General features: G+C 37.3%; 1 protein-coding gene across 1 annotated transcript in view; it reads left to right on the forward strand.

Moving 5' to 3' along the window:
* The first annotated feature begins 10,838 nt into the window (after positions 1 to 10,838).
* Positions 10,839 to 17,853, forward strand: part of sft2d1 (SFT2 domain containing 1) — a 29,479-nt gene continuing 22,464 nt past the window's right edge. The window contains exons 1-3 of the mRNA XM_065251266.1: positions 10,839 to 11,037; positions 11,851 to 11,937; positions 14,614 to 14,699. Coding sequence (XP_065107338.1) covers positions 10,972 to 11,037; positions 11,851 to 11,937; positions 14,614 to 14,699 — 239 coding nt within the window. The 5' untranslated portion in view covers positions 10,839 to 10,971. The remainder of the gene's footprint in view (positions 11,038 to 11,850; positions 11,938 to 14,613; positions 14,700 to 17,853) is intronic.

The raw sequence follows: 17,853 nt of genomic DNA on the forward strand, positions 1-17,853 counted from the left end.
ATATTTCATATCTTTCACATTTGTTATAACTGGGCTGCGTACTGCCTGCGAATTTGAACTTCAGAGCTGAAGGTGCGAGTGGAGAAATAGTCCCAATATCATAACAATCTTAAAACTTCTAAATATACCCGTGTGTGTACCCGTGTGCGTGCGTGTGTGCGCGCGCGCGTGCTCGCGCGTGTACATGTATGTATGTATGTATGTATGCGCGTGCGTCTGTGTATTTTGAATTTAAATGTTTTAACTCGGAAGGATCTGGATCACAGGTCATTTCATCTGAGATCAATCCGCACGCAACAGCTGGAATCACTTACTGATTCACACAAGGAAGGACACAAGTCAGCCGTTTCCTCAAGTTCACGTCAGGTAAGTGTTTGTAATTAAATGTTAATTTTAGAATATATTAATTGGCAAAGACGCAAATACTCGACGTTTTTGTAATTATATTTTTGTAAAGATACATTAGAAGTGTGTTATGTTATGTGACCGAAGTAAAGTGGAGCTATTTTAGTTAAGATAAAAAGCCTGGATAACGTTATAGGGTTGGTTTACCGGACAGAGTTTAAAACTCGGTCTGTATTATAATTGGGACATTTTTACAAACAAACCTTATATAATACAATACTGGCGTGCATTTTGAGATAAAACAATAGCACTCATATGTTAAGAGATGTCAGTAAGTTATTTTAGTCAGTGAAAAGCCCTGTCCGAGAAAACCGCCCAATAGTGTTTAATGTGTGATGTCTGAGGGAAATTTGGCCTAACATTAACGTTATTTAGGGAATAAAGTCTTTCACCGTCAAACTTTATTATATTAAACATGTTATTTATGTATGTGTGTGTGTGTGTTTATATTCCTCTGTTTATCAAACCAGAGCGGAGATGATGTGAGAGGCAAACCCGAGACATAGCGAGACAGTCTCCGCTTGGACTGGCTGAGGAAAGTCTCCTAAATGGCCCTGGAGATGTTCTGACTGACTTTGGAGGCTTTTTGGACTGTTTTATGCCCTCTATTTAAAGAAGACTTAATTCTGTATGTTCAGTCTGTATGATAAGTGAATAAGTGAATAAAAAGCTTTTGTTTTTATGTGACTGAAGTTAATTATTTTGTTTACAACACCAGCGTAAATTATTTGATAAATAATTTAAAAATGTTATTAAAAAAATCCCAAATAATAAATATTAATTGAAGTAACACATAAAACATTGAGTGAATACTTAAATTTTAATTGACAGAGTCTTTGCTGTAAGTTTTTAAAGATTCAACTGATTAAAACATTTAAGTTGAATGAACTATAAAGCTAATTGAGCCAACATACTTTTTTATATTTGAGCCAAATTTGGGCCAACTAAAAAACATCAATCCAGGTAACACTTTGGTGACAGAAATTGAGTGAACGTAAAATTTCTGTGGAACTAGTTACTAAAAAATAATTCATTGAGCCAACAATTTATTTTTTACAGTGTAGTTTTGAGAATTTCAATTCTGATCTGAGAGCAACTGAAAAAAACCTGTAATATAGGGTTTTAGTCAGGCCTCTGGCTGGGCCACTTCAGGACATTTACAGAGTTGATCGATTACTGAAAAGGTTGGCAACAAATTTCATAATCGATTTGTTGTATTGCGCGTCGCGGCAATTTTTTTACGTTTAAAAAAAGTTGAGTTTAACGTGGAGCAGAGTGAACACACTAGGTTTCTTTCTCGCGCACTGTGTGTCCGGATATTTCATTCAAGCGCAAGTCCATTGCTGCCAGGGATTCCCCGGGGTTTTAAAGCCCATATAATTTTGCATGCACACTTTTCTAAAACAGCACTTTAATTCGGATTACATACTAAAAGGCGCAAAATGGACTTGTATATATTTAGAATGACGGACATAGAATGCATTGCATGTTGCTTGCTTATTTTGTTTAAAAGCATGATCAAGTCCTACATAAGTCTACATGTCTTAATAACAAGAATCTCGCTCTCTCTCTCTTTCTGTACACACACATACACACACACACACACACACACACACACACACACACACACACACACACACACACGCACACGCACACGCACACACACGCGCACACGCACACACACACACACACACACACACACACACGTAAATAATGTACTAAATTATTCCAGGAAATTATGATTGCAATGCAGCATGACCATCAAACACCACAGCAGTTCATGTACCGCATGATCGGCAGCAAACAAAAAGTATTGTTTTCTTCTAGACAATTAAACATGTAGTTCAATTATACATTTTTGTTGTATGTCATTATGTCAGTATCAGTATTTTCTTTCTACCATGCACAAATAAAAATGTCACAGAAGTTTTGTGGTGTAATTGTAACAATGAGCACTCAAACACACCAACCAATTACTAAACAATTACTGAAAACACACACAAAAACAGATTATCCATGGGCACTGTGCTTCTCATGACAGCTGGACAGCTGTCACACAAGTTTGCAATGCAGATCAAGATGCATTTACTAAACAAGAAAAATGGCATGAGAATTTTTGTCTTGTTTTCTGAAAAAAAAAAACACCTCAAAAATAAGTGATTGCTCAAAACAAGCAAAATTATCTGCCAATGGGGTAATAAAAATAATCTTAGGGAGGGGGGAAGGGATGTTCAAGGAACAAAATGTTTGTGCACTTTCTGAAGATTTCAGTTCTGTTTTTGAATAAAGGTTTGGAAATGTATGCTTTTTATTATCCGATTCATCGATTAATCGAAAAAAAGAATCGACCGATTAATCGATTATTACAATAATCGTTAGTTGCCCTAATGATGTCACAGCAGTAGGCAGCGCAAATATAACGGCACGCCAATAATCCCTTCCACTTCGAAGTGTTACTAAACTCAATGGAAAAATATTAAACCATCAACTAAGGAATTAACAATAAAGGGGAGGAGAGCCAGATGAATGTTCCAAAATGTATTTTAATTAACACTTTGTTAAGAATAAATTGCCTGTGAATCATTTCCAAAGGCACAACAAATCAGCATGCATGAACTTTAATGATCTGAACGCCTCTCTCCTGCTGGGAAGTAAAACCAGGCTTTTAAGGCTACGTTTACACGTGGGCGGCTATTTTCATAAACAGACATTTCAACCTTTCCAAAATAATATCGTGCACACATGTCAGTTTTCAGAAAAGTGTTCATTTACACGTACCCGTGCATATATGCCGTCAAGAGAAGCTCAAGCCCGCGTAAGCCAATCACCGGCAGCGCTGGTGGTGACACGGACTGGTTCTTCGTGTTGAGGGAGGAGTTGTTGCAGTAGGTGATCGATGACGTCAAAGTACCGCGAGAGCGAGTTGAGGAATCACACGTAGAGGTCTAATTTCGAATCGCTCTCGCGGTACTTTGACATCATCCGTCTGTCGGTTCTTGCAGCGCCGCATGAAGTCAAACACGCGTAAAATTGCTGACCTCCGAGCACTCGTCTCTGCTCCTTGACATAATGGAGCAGCAGTATTTGCAAATACAAACACACGAAACGAGTTTGCACGAACATAAATGTGATCTTGCAAGCGTTCAGAGTAGCATTCACATGAAAACTTAGGTCGCACTTTTGACGTAGGTGTGAGCTCTGGCGCATACTCTGTGACGTTGCCTGCTTAAACATCCGTTTGTCTCAGTTAACATGCAACCGTGCAACCGAAGATTTTTAAGAACTCCACTCTGGCCGGAGTTTTAGAAACAATCGGTTTCAGAGGCAAGTTCTCTGTTTGCGTGTAAACGAGGGGCACAAATGAAGGTAAATTTTTAAAAATAACCATGTACGTGTAACCAGGGCCTTAAAGTGATGAGCATGCCAGTGCACCGGTTTGGCCAATCCTGCTAATTATCCCCAAAGTAACCACTTCAAACCAATAGGTGGAGCATGGAGAACACTGCAAAGGAGAGGCAGAGCAACACGGCCGTGACAGCATATGTTTTAAATCCTGTAGTGTGAACTTGGCATTATTGTAAAAAAAAGTTAAAACTACTTGGTTTTGCAAGTCAAGTCAACTGAAGAATCCTACCTTAAATCCTCACGTGCAGAATGTTTTTATTATTGTGTTTTTTAGTTTATTTAATTTTAATAATTTTTTTTACATAATCATCATAATCATTTTATAATCATTAGTTATCCATATAATTGTTTATTTGATTATTCAATATTATTTTTATTATTATCAATTTCATTATTATCATTTTATTATTATATTTCCATTTATTCATTCATTTATTCATTATATTTCTATATTTTATTATATATTATTCAGTCATTCATTATATGTTTCATATGTCTTATTCATTGATCATTGTTGTTCAGTCTTATAGTTGTCTCACATTTGTGAAGTTTCACGAGCTGTTCTGTTTGTGTGTAAACAGAGATGGATAAAGAGAATGTTTATGGAAGCTCAAGGTTTGTGGGATGTTGCTATTAGGCATTTTGGTATAACAGTGCATGTTGAATTCATGCTTGTTGGACATGGGTTGAACGAGGTTTGAACATTGAGACATATGCAACTGAAGCTGTCCATCAATAAAAATCTTCGTCTCATGTCCTCTGCTTGTGCTCTCCTCTAGCAACGATTGACCAACCTCTAAACTGACAGAAGCCTGTTAAACAAGTAAACTTAAATTTTCTGACGTGATCTGGCGTCCGGGGCTGGATCAATTTTTCTTTTGTCTGTGGTGTGGAGACCTGATCTAACATATCGTACTATTTTAAGTTTTGCCTTAAAAAAGTTGACATTACAAATAAATTCAAGTTGAAATTGTTTAATTTAATTTTTTAACCCCTTCAGACCCTGCGTCCACAGGAATGGACATCACATGTTTTGGGGTTCAAACCAATAAAAATGCTAATCAACCAATCAAAATAAGGCACGCTGATTAAACATTGGAAAAATAAGGCACACTAATTAAACATTGGAAAAATCAGGTCAAGTTAAAGTAACATAAAAATATGTGTTGATTTGACAAAAATTCTGCTTTTTTATATGTGTGCACCTGCAATGCGTGTCTAGACGTAGATGAGTGTTCAGAGTCCTGGTCTATGCTCTACTTTCTTTGGCTGCAAGAACTTGCCTACAGGTGCATCTGAAACAATGCAAGGACATCAAGGAATGTAAAAAGATTAGGGCTGTCAAAATAAACCCGTTAATAACGCATTCATGTAAATATATTTTAACAACACAAATTTTATTAACGTGCGATTAATGCAAAGTGCAATTTCTGTTTGACTCTTGGCCTAGCCTGTTGTTGGGTAAATTGAGCCGCAGCCTAGACAGTAAATAGTCATCAAACTTCTAAATTATCATTATTTGAAGATATGTTATTTGTTTGAAGATATGTCCTAAATGCTTCATGTCACGGTGATCCGTGTCATGTTTTGTTTGTGTCTCCGATTACGTCACCTGGACAATTCACGGACTGATTCATCACACCTGTTCCCTGTTTAGTGTTGTGTATTTATACTGCTGTCTGTTTCTCACCTGTCGCCGGATCATTGTCATTGTCGCTGACTTCCATGTCTGTTCCTGTGTTCCATGTACTGCGTGTTCCTGTGTTATTTACCTGCCCGTTGTTTGCTACTCGTGTTTTGTTTCTCATCTGTTATTAAATGTTATTTATTTCATGGTGAACCCTGCACTTGCGTCCTGATTCCTGTTCCGTGTCGTGACAGAATGATCCGGCCAGACTGGACGCAGCGGGTTCACGGAGGGCGGCTCCCCCAGGAGTTTCGTCGAGGGGGAGTAGTGACATCGGGGTTCATTCCCCATCAGCCCCGATGTCTCTTGGGGACCACCGTGAGCGATCGCTCGCTCCTGCGAGCATGCGGGAGGAGGATCGGCCCAGGCGGTCCCCCAACGGTTGAGTCGTCGTCGACGGTCCCTCGGAGGACCACCATCCTGCTCGCAGGGGGATCCGGAACGGACCACGCCCGACCTTTTCCCCGGGGTGGCTAACGAGAGGGGGTCCCCGTTCCCGCGAGGGGATGGGAGATGACTTCCAGGGGCAGCTGATCGTCGGCGATTCCCAGGAGGGGGATAATTCGTCTGCCTCGGTCCTCGGAGCGATCGCTCCGGTTCTCCTGGCGCAGTCCGGCCTACCGTTCCTGTTGGTCTCATCCCGGCGGCTGCCGGCTTCGCCAGGGTCCCCAAGCCCTCCACCCCTCCCTTGGACTCTCGCTACCAGACTTTTGTGTTTGTTTTGTTTATGTGAGTGTCTGGTAGCCACTCGTAGAGGGAGGGGTCATGTCACGGTGATCCGTGTCATGTTTTGTTTGTGTCTCCGATTACGTCACCTGGACAATTCACGGACTGATTCATCACACCTGTTCCCTGTTTAGTGTTGTGTATTTATACTGCTGTCTGTTTCTCACCTGTCGCCGGATCATTGTCATTGTCGCTGACTTCCATGTCTGTTCCTGTGTTCCATGTACTGCGTGTTCCTGTGTTATTTACCTGCCCGTTGTTTGCTACTCGTGTTTTGTTTCTCATCTGTTATTAAATGTTATTTATTTCATGGTGAACCCTGCACTTGCGTCCTGATTCCTGTTCCGTGTCGTAACACTTAACTAATACAAATGTTGCATATCCACCCACTTGCGCGTCTGAAAATATGATTCCGGTTTTAAAACATGCAGGAATTAGAAAATAAATTGCAGGACTTGCTTGATGTTTAAATAGTTATTAAGAGAGATACAGTTCTGGACTTCATTGATGAGTTATTAAGAGCGACAAGACTAGAAAACGATATTCCTTGCACTAACTAACACATCTGAAGCATGCACACAGGTGCACAACCCTGATATGCACACACAGACAGAATTACAACACTGTTGCCAATAAGCTACTGTTAATAAGATTTACAGTACTAAACTGTATTTCCATTTTACAGTATCTAAATGCTACTGTAAATGTGTGATACAGTGTGCTACCATAAAACTCCCAGGTTTACAGTATACTACTGAATACTATACTACTATTCTTTAAATTTTTTATACATCAGACAATTTCAATTATCGAAGCCTTTATTTAAAATAATAAATAGTTTAAGAAGTTTAGAAATTACACATTTTAAATCATTTGCATGAATACATTTAAAATAATACAAATGAACTCAACTCAACTCTCAACTCAATTTTATTTATATAGCGCTTTTCACATTTGGTAATTGTTTCAAAGCAGCTTTACATTAAAAGAAGCAGTGAAAAGCACAGAAAATCGACAGATAGCATAACATAATACAGATAGCATAAGCAGCTAAATTTGCTGCGGCTATGAATCAACATTATAAGCAAGCGTATAACTAACTTATAGAAGTGGAGCTAAGTTAAGCCAATGAAGGCTGCCTCCTTGAAAAAAAACCTACAGTAGGAGAAAAAAAACCAGACTTTTTAGCCGGGGGAAAAAAGTTCTAAGAGGAAAAAACCCTTGGTATATATATATATATATATATATATATATATATATATATATATATATATACACACACATGTAAACGGATAAGGAGATTAAGCGGGTTCTGCTGGTGGTCGTTGGTCAGGCATCAGCTGGGTATCACGTTGAAGGAACACCAGTAGATCAGAGGTGTGCCGACCTTCACATTTACCGGAACTGGGTCTGTTTGTCTCGTTGTCCTCGGGGTCGAGGACGAGACAGGGAGACAGAAACAAAATCCTATTAGCTAGTGTTGTAGTTCTCGAGACCGGTCTCATATGCATATTCCACCTTATAAAACGGGCAGTTCTGGTTCTTCATTCTGATTGGTTGAAACGCGTTCTAAGCCGTGATAAAATACACCGGTAACCTCACGGTTCAGACCACATTACATAAGTATCACTGCCCCACTGTTGCTGCGTACTGATTTATGAAAATAAACACCACAGTCTTAAATCATATTTTTAATTTGTCTACAATTGCACAATTAATGGCGATATCCAAATAAATGTCAATAAATATTGTTGAGTCATCTCGTTGATAAAGAGAAAATGTTGTCTGAGGAGTTTATAACTCAAGTTCATACGTCCGCTATTATCCACTAGATGGCGATCTTACCCAACTTAAACACTGACGCATTCACTCAACACTGAAAACAGTGTGTTTTCATCAGGCTCTGAATCTGATCTCTTACAAAAGTTCTTCACAAAAAGTGGAATTATCTCCGCTTTTAGCTAAAAAATTTGAGAGGTGATAAGAGAACAAATGAAGGTAGGATGAAACGTTTTTTTTGTTTGTTTTTGTTTGAAAGCGAATGGTCTGTTCTTTCATTTGATATTTTATGTTTATTTAAAGAAGATAATTTTTCTGCAAAGCATTCAACTAAAACTGGGTTGCAACTTAAAAAAAAAAAAAAAACGCTGACGGGGAAAGAGTTAAGCATGCTTCCAAGCATATTTGATCATCATTTCATCAGTTGCACAATATAAATGTTAATGTATAAATTCAATAAGATGAATGGTGATTTATAAAATAAACACCACAATCTTAAATCATATTTTCATTGTGTCTTTACTGCATCTCTGTTGGTTGGTTGTGAACTGCGCTCTGTTTCAGTCACACTTGATTCTGAGGAAGTACTTTGTTTGGCAGAAGAGTAATATTTGTAGTAATATAATTACAACTTATTTTTGTTTTATTTTATAATATCCCGCTAATGGTATGCATATGAAGTAACATGCATATGTCGTGCCTAACAATGCCCCTTAGCTGTTATAAAATGCACTGGTAACCCACTGCTTCTTGGGGTTTATTGCTTTATTTTATCTTAAGTGTTTTAATGCAGTGACTTGCACTGGTCTTGGTCTTGACTTGGTCTCGACCCTTTAAAGTCTTGGTCTTGTCTCGTTCTCGCCCTGTCTTGGTCTTGGTCATGACTTGGTCTCGGTTTAGGTGGTCTTGACTACAACACTACTATTAGCGTAGGGGCCGTTCACATGTAATGCAAATGTCACACAGTGATGTGGTTTAAATCAGCTTGGTTCCAGACAGGCTAACTATTGCGGTATAAGTATGTTACCCACAGTTGAGGATTTAGCAAATTGGGGGCCCAAGGCGAAGGTATCTATGGGTCCCCATCCGATCTTTAAAAGAAAATGAAAAATGCCGACCCGTTTGACTAAGGCCAGTGCCCGGTTGCATAAAACACCTTAAGTGAGGGTTTCCCTAAGGGAGAAAAAATCTCTGAGGTAAGGGATTTATTTAAGAGCGTTGCAACAAAGGTCTTAACTGTCACCCTTACCTAAGTGTTTATGCTAAGTATTTTACGGTAGTCAATGCCAAAACACAGCTGCGGAGAAGCGGTTGCTATAGTTACAAAATCTCACAGCGGTAAGTAATCAACGCACGCAGCTTAACAGATGGCGGATTTGTGTAAAATGAAACATCGCAAATAACAGACTGTAAAGTGCCGCATGCATAAAGACTCAAAGTAATTCAAACTAAAAGCACTTTAGATTGACTGACGATCAAACCGCTATTCTCGTTATAAATGCGCATCACTTTTCTCTAGGGATTATTTCGATCGTTAGAAATGCGCGTTTGTACTTCATTTTCTTAAATAACCATAAAATCAGCCATCACGTGTGACGTTAAGGGACTTGTTATAGTCCCATAAGTTTTTAAAGGGAAAATTGGACTTAAGGACTTTGTAGCAAAGCATAGCAGAACTTAAGGTAATACTTTAGCATTTAAGGGTAAATACTTATTGACAGCCTTAAGGTTGACTTAAGGGTTTTTCTTGCAACCCCTTTTTTATTAAGGGTACCCTTAACCTTATATTTAAGGGATTTCTTAGCTTAAGGACTTTCATGCAACCGGGCACAGAAGCCCCACTGTCGTTGTTAATGCAGGTTCAGTGGCAAACGGGTCTGTATACTATTTACAAGACCACAATAAAACGATAAAATCGCAACCCGACCGCACGTGCCAACCCGTTTGACTAAGACTAAGAGGCCCCACTGTCGTCGTTAATGCAGGTTCAGTGGCAAACGGTGGCAAACTATTTACCGCAATTAATTTGAAGTGTTCATGCTGATAAGGTTTTTATTTATTTATTTATTAGGTTGGTCTATGTTTTAGCTAATGTATTAACTAATTGTTAATACATACAACCTGTAAAGTGTTACCAACATATCTATATAAAATGATTACAGGAACGCATTTTGCATCATATTTGACCTTCGAGTCAGAGCACATAAATAAGACTCCACGCCCCCTCTGCTGGTAAATCTAGACATAAACATGAACTGGACTTCGACCTATCATCTTTGCATAGAGTTAATCCATTCCGCGACCGTGAACAATGATGACCCAGCGCTGTTGCGTCTGGGTTTGTGTAATTAATTAATTTGCGTCTAAAATGTAAGTAAGTAATAAGTTGTTTATATTAAATATGTTATGTATATATGTATCTATGTATGTATACAGTATATACATACATAAAAATACAAAACAATACAAATAACAGATAAATAAAGACATGTACTTCTCAGCACATTCAACCAAAATTGTTATAAATAAAGATGCTTATTGACTTTGAGGTTGTATGCAAAATTTACTTGGCTCAAAAATCATAAATCCCCATCATCCAAAAAATAAATGCCCCATAATCCACAAAAGATGCCCATAATCCAAAAACTCGCCAGCATTCCAATCTGCGCATGCGCATTGGACTCGCCTGCCTGCGTTTTGCTGGTGTAAAGATAAATCCCGCCTCCTCTGTCAGGATTTGCGAGTAAGCCACTTTCTTCTTTGTTATTGGTCAGCTGAAAAGTCATGTTGCCTGTCCAACCATAGCGTTTAGAGATAAGCGTAAGGGCGGGGCTTGTAGAAACACGGTCGTCGAGCGTCAAAATTACGCGTCTGATATGTCAGTGGTTGAATTCGAGGAAGTGTCTTGAGAATTTCAACTAAACCAAAAAAAAAAAAGTTAAAACCAAACTTTTACTGAACGTGCAACTATGGATAAGTTGCGTCGTGTATTAAGTGGTCGAGATGAAAATGAAGAAGCGGGCCTTACATCACAGGTATACGGACAAAATTACTTTCATTTGCAGTCTTTTCCACGTTTGTCCATGACATGTTTAGTTTATGCAGTGTCGTTTAACGTTAGTCGTGAAAGTCAAAGTGTTGATATTATCTTAACTTCCGTTCGACGGTTGCAAAAATATTGTGGCAATACTATATTATGTATGTAACACGGTGTGGAGTACCATAGTAATGTTCCATAGTAACATGTCTAACGTCTAAAGTATTTAGTCGGTGTTTATTAAGGAATATATGGTAATACAGAATGTTATATATTAAAATTACAGTGTAGTGTTTGCTTTAGACTGCAATAAACTGTGTTAAAAGTGTTTGTTTATGTGCTAATGACATCTGTTAACTAATAATTTTACATGCTTCCTGAGGGAAAGGATCATGTGAGGTAAGGTCATGACCGCCGGATATTGTTTAGTTTCTGCAAGCCAATCTGTAAAATCTTGAGTTATAAACAATGTAGCAAACTCTCTTGTTGTTCTGTCCAAGGGATACATCTTTGAAAAAAGACAAAATAACAAATACAGTACTGCACATTGTGTTTGGACCCTAAAAATGCATGATATGGACTCTTAAATGTCCTTTAAAATGACATTTAAATATCTGTTAGTTGAAAACGAGCAAATAAGTGACTTTTAGTTGTGCACTACTGTTGAAATAATTGATAGCATTACCAATAAAATTTTGATTTGTGATGCAACAATAAGCATGCGTACTGTAGTTATCATGTGACTGTTAATATGGGAAAGCAAGAACAATGGTACAGTTAATTTCTGACATCCTGTGATTCTTCTCTGTAGATTCTGGACAGCACAACTCTCGGTTTGGGCACACGGGTGAAGTGGTTTGTCATTTGTTTTGCAGCAGGGATCCTGTGCTCAATACTTGTGAGTTTATTTTTTCTATGGCTATCCACTTCTGTGAACAGTGTTAACAGTGTTGTGCACATTCATATACTATAGGGATACTAATTACCTATCTCGTAAAGCAGCTTTCACCTGCCAGCTCATAATGTGATGTTGGTAAAGTTATGCTGTACAAAGTGTGTAATTCTAAAGCCAAGTTTTTTTACATGATAAAATGTTTATTATTATACAGAATTTGTATAAATGACATTTACAGTGTTTTTTTAAAAGATTCCTCAGGTTACAAACCTGTTTAATTATTTGTATCATTTATTCTATAAAGTCTCATGGTTTTTAAGCTTCCCTCCCTTTTCTGCCCAACGCCTTTAGTTGGTGGTTTGTGTTTAGCCCATGATAGAGTAATGATAACATTGTACTGATAAGAAAACACTTTTCAAGCCAAACATTGCAGACTGAGGTTTGTTAGGTTTAAAATAATGTAGTATGAAACAGGAGTACTCTGCTACGACACCTGTGTGAACTTGTATGGAACTGGCTGTCTTCCACTAAAATACACTTTTGGCATCAGAAAATAAAGTTAGTTCTCAAGTTCAGGGATATTTGTTTGCAGATGCCACCTGTTTTAATGATTTGATATATAATGCATGCCAATAATACATTTTGAAGCATTGCTTAATTATCCAAATACCTGAGAGCACTGTATACGGGTTATTCCACCAAATCGGTGCCATTTGCATGTTATAACTCGTCAAAATTTGTTGATATTTTTCTTTTTTTAACACTAAATCTAATAACACACACGTTATACTTTTCAAAATGAGTATTGGTCAATCTCAGGTAACTAGTTTATTTTTTAACATGGTTTCTTAATGGAGGATGGCGGCTTTTTGATAACATCACTGAAAGTAACAGGACTGAGTTTTTAGCATAGATTTAGCAAATACATGAAACATAGCTGCATTAAATATGTGCTAATTGCATAAAGACACTTAGCAAATTCTAGTTATTTACCAAAATGTTTTATTTTAAAATAATCTGATAACATCAAAGAAATAATATAGGTAACAGGACTGAACATTAAGATTGACATTCACAGTCATAGCATCAATATTATAAAATATACAGAAACGAAAATAAGAAAAGAGACGCTTGATCTTCACCTGACCTTCAAAAGATCCAGATGATGTCATGTCCTCTAAATTTTGGTAACATTCCTGGGGACATAACTAAAATGTGCATTTATCTTAAAAATTTTTGAATTTTTAATTGTAAAAAAAATATTTACACCAAAAATGTGATATGGAATCACACAAAAATGCAAAAAATTAAAGATATCTAAAGAATTGATTGCTTTATATTTAAAGGTAAGGTATAGAGATAACGAGCAGGGACATATAAACAGTGCTATTTTTTAGTGTTGTGTGTAGTTTTTATCAATGTTTTAAAATATTTAGTTTAAATTTGATTTTAGATTAACATGCAGGACACTTTACTTACAGTTTTTTACAGACGCTAAGACACATTTCTGAATACTTAGGTCACTTTTGCAAAACTCTTCACACAGTGAGCACAACAGAAGTCTATGTGGGCTAAACTGAGGATCAATTATCATTGCTTTGGCACAAAATGCATTCAATAACTACATCTCTCAAATTTCATGAATTATTTTCTCACTCAGACACAACAACTGCCAAAACTCTTTATACATACTGTTTTCAAAACTGTTAAACTTATGTTCAAAACAATAACATAATACAAAACTGAATAAGACAGCAGTATGCTACATTACTACAGTAATTTTTTAATGAAATATTTTTTAAATCTTAAAAATAAATGCTATTAAAACATCTGGCCAAATGGAGAAGACAGAGTAGATTAGCATTACTATTGTATCTGTATCAGTGGATAGTGTGTATACAAATTCTTGTATTACTTAGTGCCAAAAAATTTAAATAAACTACATAAAATATTGAAGAATTCTGCAGTCCAGTAACACATATTGCAGTGAATTATAAACAGAGATGTGTCTTTGTTTTACACAAGAAAACATTGTATTATGCTACATGTTGTTAGTGTTTTTTAGGTCATTGTTTTGTGGGTGCCAAAGTGTGTTGTGTTCTAAAAGAATGAGTTGATTTGAAACCTGAATAAAGTGTTTTGGTAGTTGTAGTGCATTTTGAATCTGAAAAGAACTGCTTTGCCAAGCTGAAAGTTGGTTAGGAGAACTGTGTGAGGAGTTTTGCAAAAGTGACCTAAGAAATGTGTCCTAACTTCTGTAAAAAACTGTAATAATAAAATGTTTTTAGTGTAAGTTTTCTTGCATTTTTATACATAAAATGACCTGGGGACAGAAATGGCACCGATTCGTTTGAATGACCCATATATCATAAGTCTCCAACATTGTTCCTGGAGGGCACCTGTCCTGCAGATTTCAGTTTCAATCCCAGTCAAACACACCTGAATCTGTTCATTAAGTTGTTCAGGGCTACCTTAAAATTAGAGGTAGGTGTGTTGGAGTAATGTTGGAACAAAAATATGCAGGACAGGTGCCGTCCAGGAACAACATTGGAGACCCATGGTATATATTTTCGATCTTAAAGCAGTAGCTTTTCAACACCACTAGGTGGCAGTCGTGTTTCACATGATGATATGAAAATGTTTGAATATTGACTGATTTATTTATGTCTTCTGAAACAGGGAACAGCACTTCTCTTCCTGCCCAAAGCTGGTCTTAAGTTATTTGCTTTATTCTACACTATAGGAAACATTGCAGCACTTTCAAGGTAAGTGTAGTTACATCTGGGCACTTCTCTTAGGTTGTTTTCACACCTAGTTCGTTTTAAACCCTCCAAACGCTCTCGGAGCATTTCAGGGTGTATATGTGAACAAACCAAGTGATCTCAGACCCCGCTAAAAGGACCCAAAAGTGAACCGAACTCAGACCATGTCCGGAGGTGGTCTGAGTACGGTTCGCTTTTGGGTTCTTTTGTGGTTCGATTTCTTTTTGATATGTGAAATCAATGAGGTCCTGGTCCGCTTTGCGTGTCGTTTTGGCATTGTATCAAAATCAACTACTGCACAGAAAGCAGGGGTCTAAGGTTCTTATGAAGTTGTGATGTGAACAAGAAAGGGTCTGAGATCACTTCAGTTCTGAAGAGGACCAAAATAAGAGCTGGGTCCTCTTTTGAGTCCACTATATTGTAAACACCAATAGGACTGAGGTCACATTCGGCTAGTTCCTTTTCTGGTTCACTTTAAGTGAACTGGGTTTGGTTCTTTTAAAATGAACTATGTGAAAACACCCTTAAATGATGATTCAGAGTCATTATATAAAATCAAATGCACTTAGGGATGTCATGTTTGCAACACCTCCGGGCATTCATTTTTGTAATGTAAGATTTAAGTCCCATCTACTTGAATTGAGAAAGACATATACAGTATCTCCAAATATGCTAAAATCACAATTGAAACTGATATTTTTGACCAACAGTTAAACCATGACATTGAACTCCACCATAACTTTTGTTTCTTTAGCAGAAATTCTGTTAAAAACACCTTTTTCGATGTTATTTCAGCCACTGTGCATGCACACGGGTTAGCAAGCGCCTCACGTTACTGTATGCATGACTGTATGCATGACTCGAGACTAACATCTTGAAAATTGGTCACTAACTTTACAATAAAACATTTTAAATGTGACATCAACTGTACCATAAATTCTGTTTCTTACACCTAAATTGCACTAAAACACCTTTTCCAGGTTGCTGCACATACTTAACATCCTTCTAAACCCACTTTGTTGTGCCTTCTTAAGACAGACAAATGTTTTTAACTGCAGGATAATAATCACTTTTGTAATTTTTTGTTCAATGCTCTTAATTCTAGAGATAACTAACAGTCCATATCATTCTGTCCTGATCAGCTCAATGCCCTAATAATCCCTTTGAGGACTTTTTTTCTCAATCCATTGAGAAAGCCGTTCTGTGTAATACAGGGATTTTTGTAGGAAAAAAAACTTTAAATAATACTTAATGATGTTTAGATGAATATACAGAAAGTTTTCTGTTAGGGGTAGGTTTAGGGGTTAGAATATTGTGTTTGTGCAGTATAAAAACAATTACATCCATGTAAAGTCCTCATTAATATAGAAACACAATGTGTGTGAAACGTTTTTGAATGTTCACATCTGAATCTGAAATTTGTTAGACGAATGCTAAATAAAAACATACCTTCTGAAACATCTGATTGTGCAATGTATAAATAGACAAATTTTGCAAGTCTTTTACCCATCCTCATGTATTTTTATGTTATTTTAAGGCAGGATTACAAAATGAGTTAGTGCATATGCTAGGAAAAAGAATATAGAACAGCATATTCAGTGTTCATCTCGATCTGATCTGCCATTGAAAATGTTCATTTAGCGCTAATTGACATGTCACTGTCCTTTCATTGGTTTGTTCTTGGACTCTCTGAGTGTTGTTGGGTTGCCATGGGGCAGGATGTTCTGTTCCCAAAGATTCAAACAGGTCTGTCTAGTTCTCTGAAATAACTAGCAGGCAGAATAGTTTAGTAATTCATATGATGTTTTAAGTGGACAATTGTGTTTTGTTTTTTAATCAGTGTTTTGTTAGATTTTGTTAGGTTCTTTTGTTTGGTGACAGTTGTCAACTTATGTTACAAAACATGTAGCACTTTAAAGAGACCGGGTCTTATTGTGTGATCTGACCCTAGTTACTGGTTCAGAATGGACAATAGCCAGAGTTTATCAAGGTCGGGTGAATCCTTGTTTGCATCCAGGTTAAACTGGGTTTTTAACTTGGTTACTTGGTGTGTTTCTTGACTTGCACATTTGAATTCGACATGAGTGATGCTGGTACTTCAAATAAGCAGACTTATCGAAGTCGATTAAATGGGAAAAATTATGTTATGGGAAGTATTATAAATAATACAGTTATATTAGAGAGTACAAAAATGGTAGTAATATGTGTAATGCAAATGTAATTTCTTATTTTCTTTTGATTTGGGGGTGAATTATGCAGACTTTTCTTGCACTGTGTACCTGAAATTTCTGAAAACATGACAACGGTGCATCACTTAGTCTCACGGTCGTCTGTTTCACATCGTGACGCAGGTACCAGGAAGAGGCCCGGTTAGTAACCAGGGCACTGATGTGGAAAAGGGCCAAGAGGAATTTCTCTGGCATTTTTCCAGACTGCATCTCTGCATATCGGAGGACTGCTTTTCTTTTAAAACGCATACGCCTGTGGGAAATCATTAAACTGAGCCATTCAGCCACCGAGGTAAAGATTCAATGAGTTTTTATTAGTAACCAGACTCTGTCCTTAATGACAGAGATGTCCCGACAAAGTTAAGTTAGAGTTATGCGAAGGAGAAGTGTGCTGTCCGGGTTACCTGAGTAAAGCACACACAACATCAGTTCTGGTCATGAATGTGGTTTAAAAACCCACCGGCAGGACATATTAGCAGGTGGTATCCGGAGGCCTTTCTAAAGGCAGTGACCCAGTTTGAAATGAGGATACAGATCATGAGGTTTATTTACAGCTATGCATGTGAAGTTTGGTTGATTTACAGGTCAAGATCTGGACATACATTATAAAGGATGAATCTCTTGAAAACATCTTTGGGAACGTTTTAAAAAAATACATTTTGCATAAAGAAAAGTAAAACATGAGCATTGGGAAGAAAATGTGCTGGATTTGTCATGAAAATAATGCTGTAATGCAAAAATGGTGAGGAGCAGGGTTGTGTGAGACTGAATGTGGGTGATATTTATATTTTAACCAGGTTTGGTTAAAGCCCTTTATTCCCCTGTAGAACATTAAACCTTGCTTGAAATGTCAGAAAATTGCCGTCCTGTCTGCCTGAGGGTTATGGGGATGGGTATGACATCATCGTTACCTCGTGCATTAGTCTTTA

Source organism: Paramisgurnus dabryanus, chromosome 20 (genome assembly GCF_030506205.2).
Source record: "Paramisgurnus dabryanus chromosome 20, PD_genome_1.1, whole genome shotgun sequence".
Lineage (NCBI taxonomy): Eukaryota > Metazoa > Chordata > Actinopteri > Cypriniformes > Cobitidae > Paramisgurnus > Paramisgurnus dabryanus.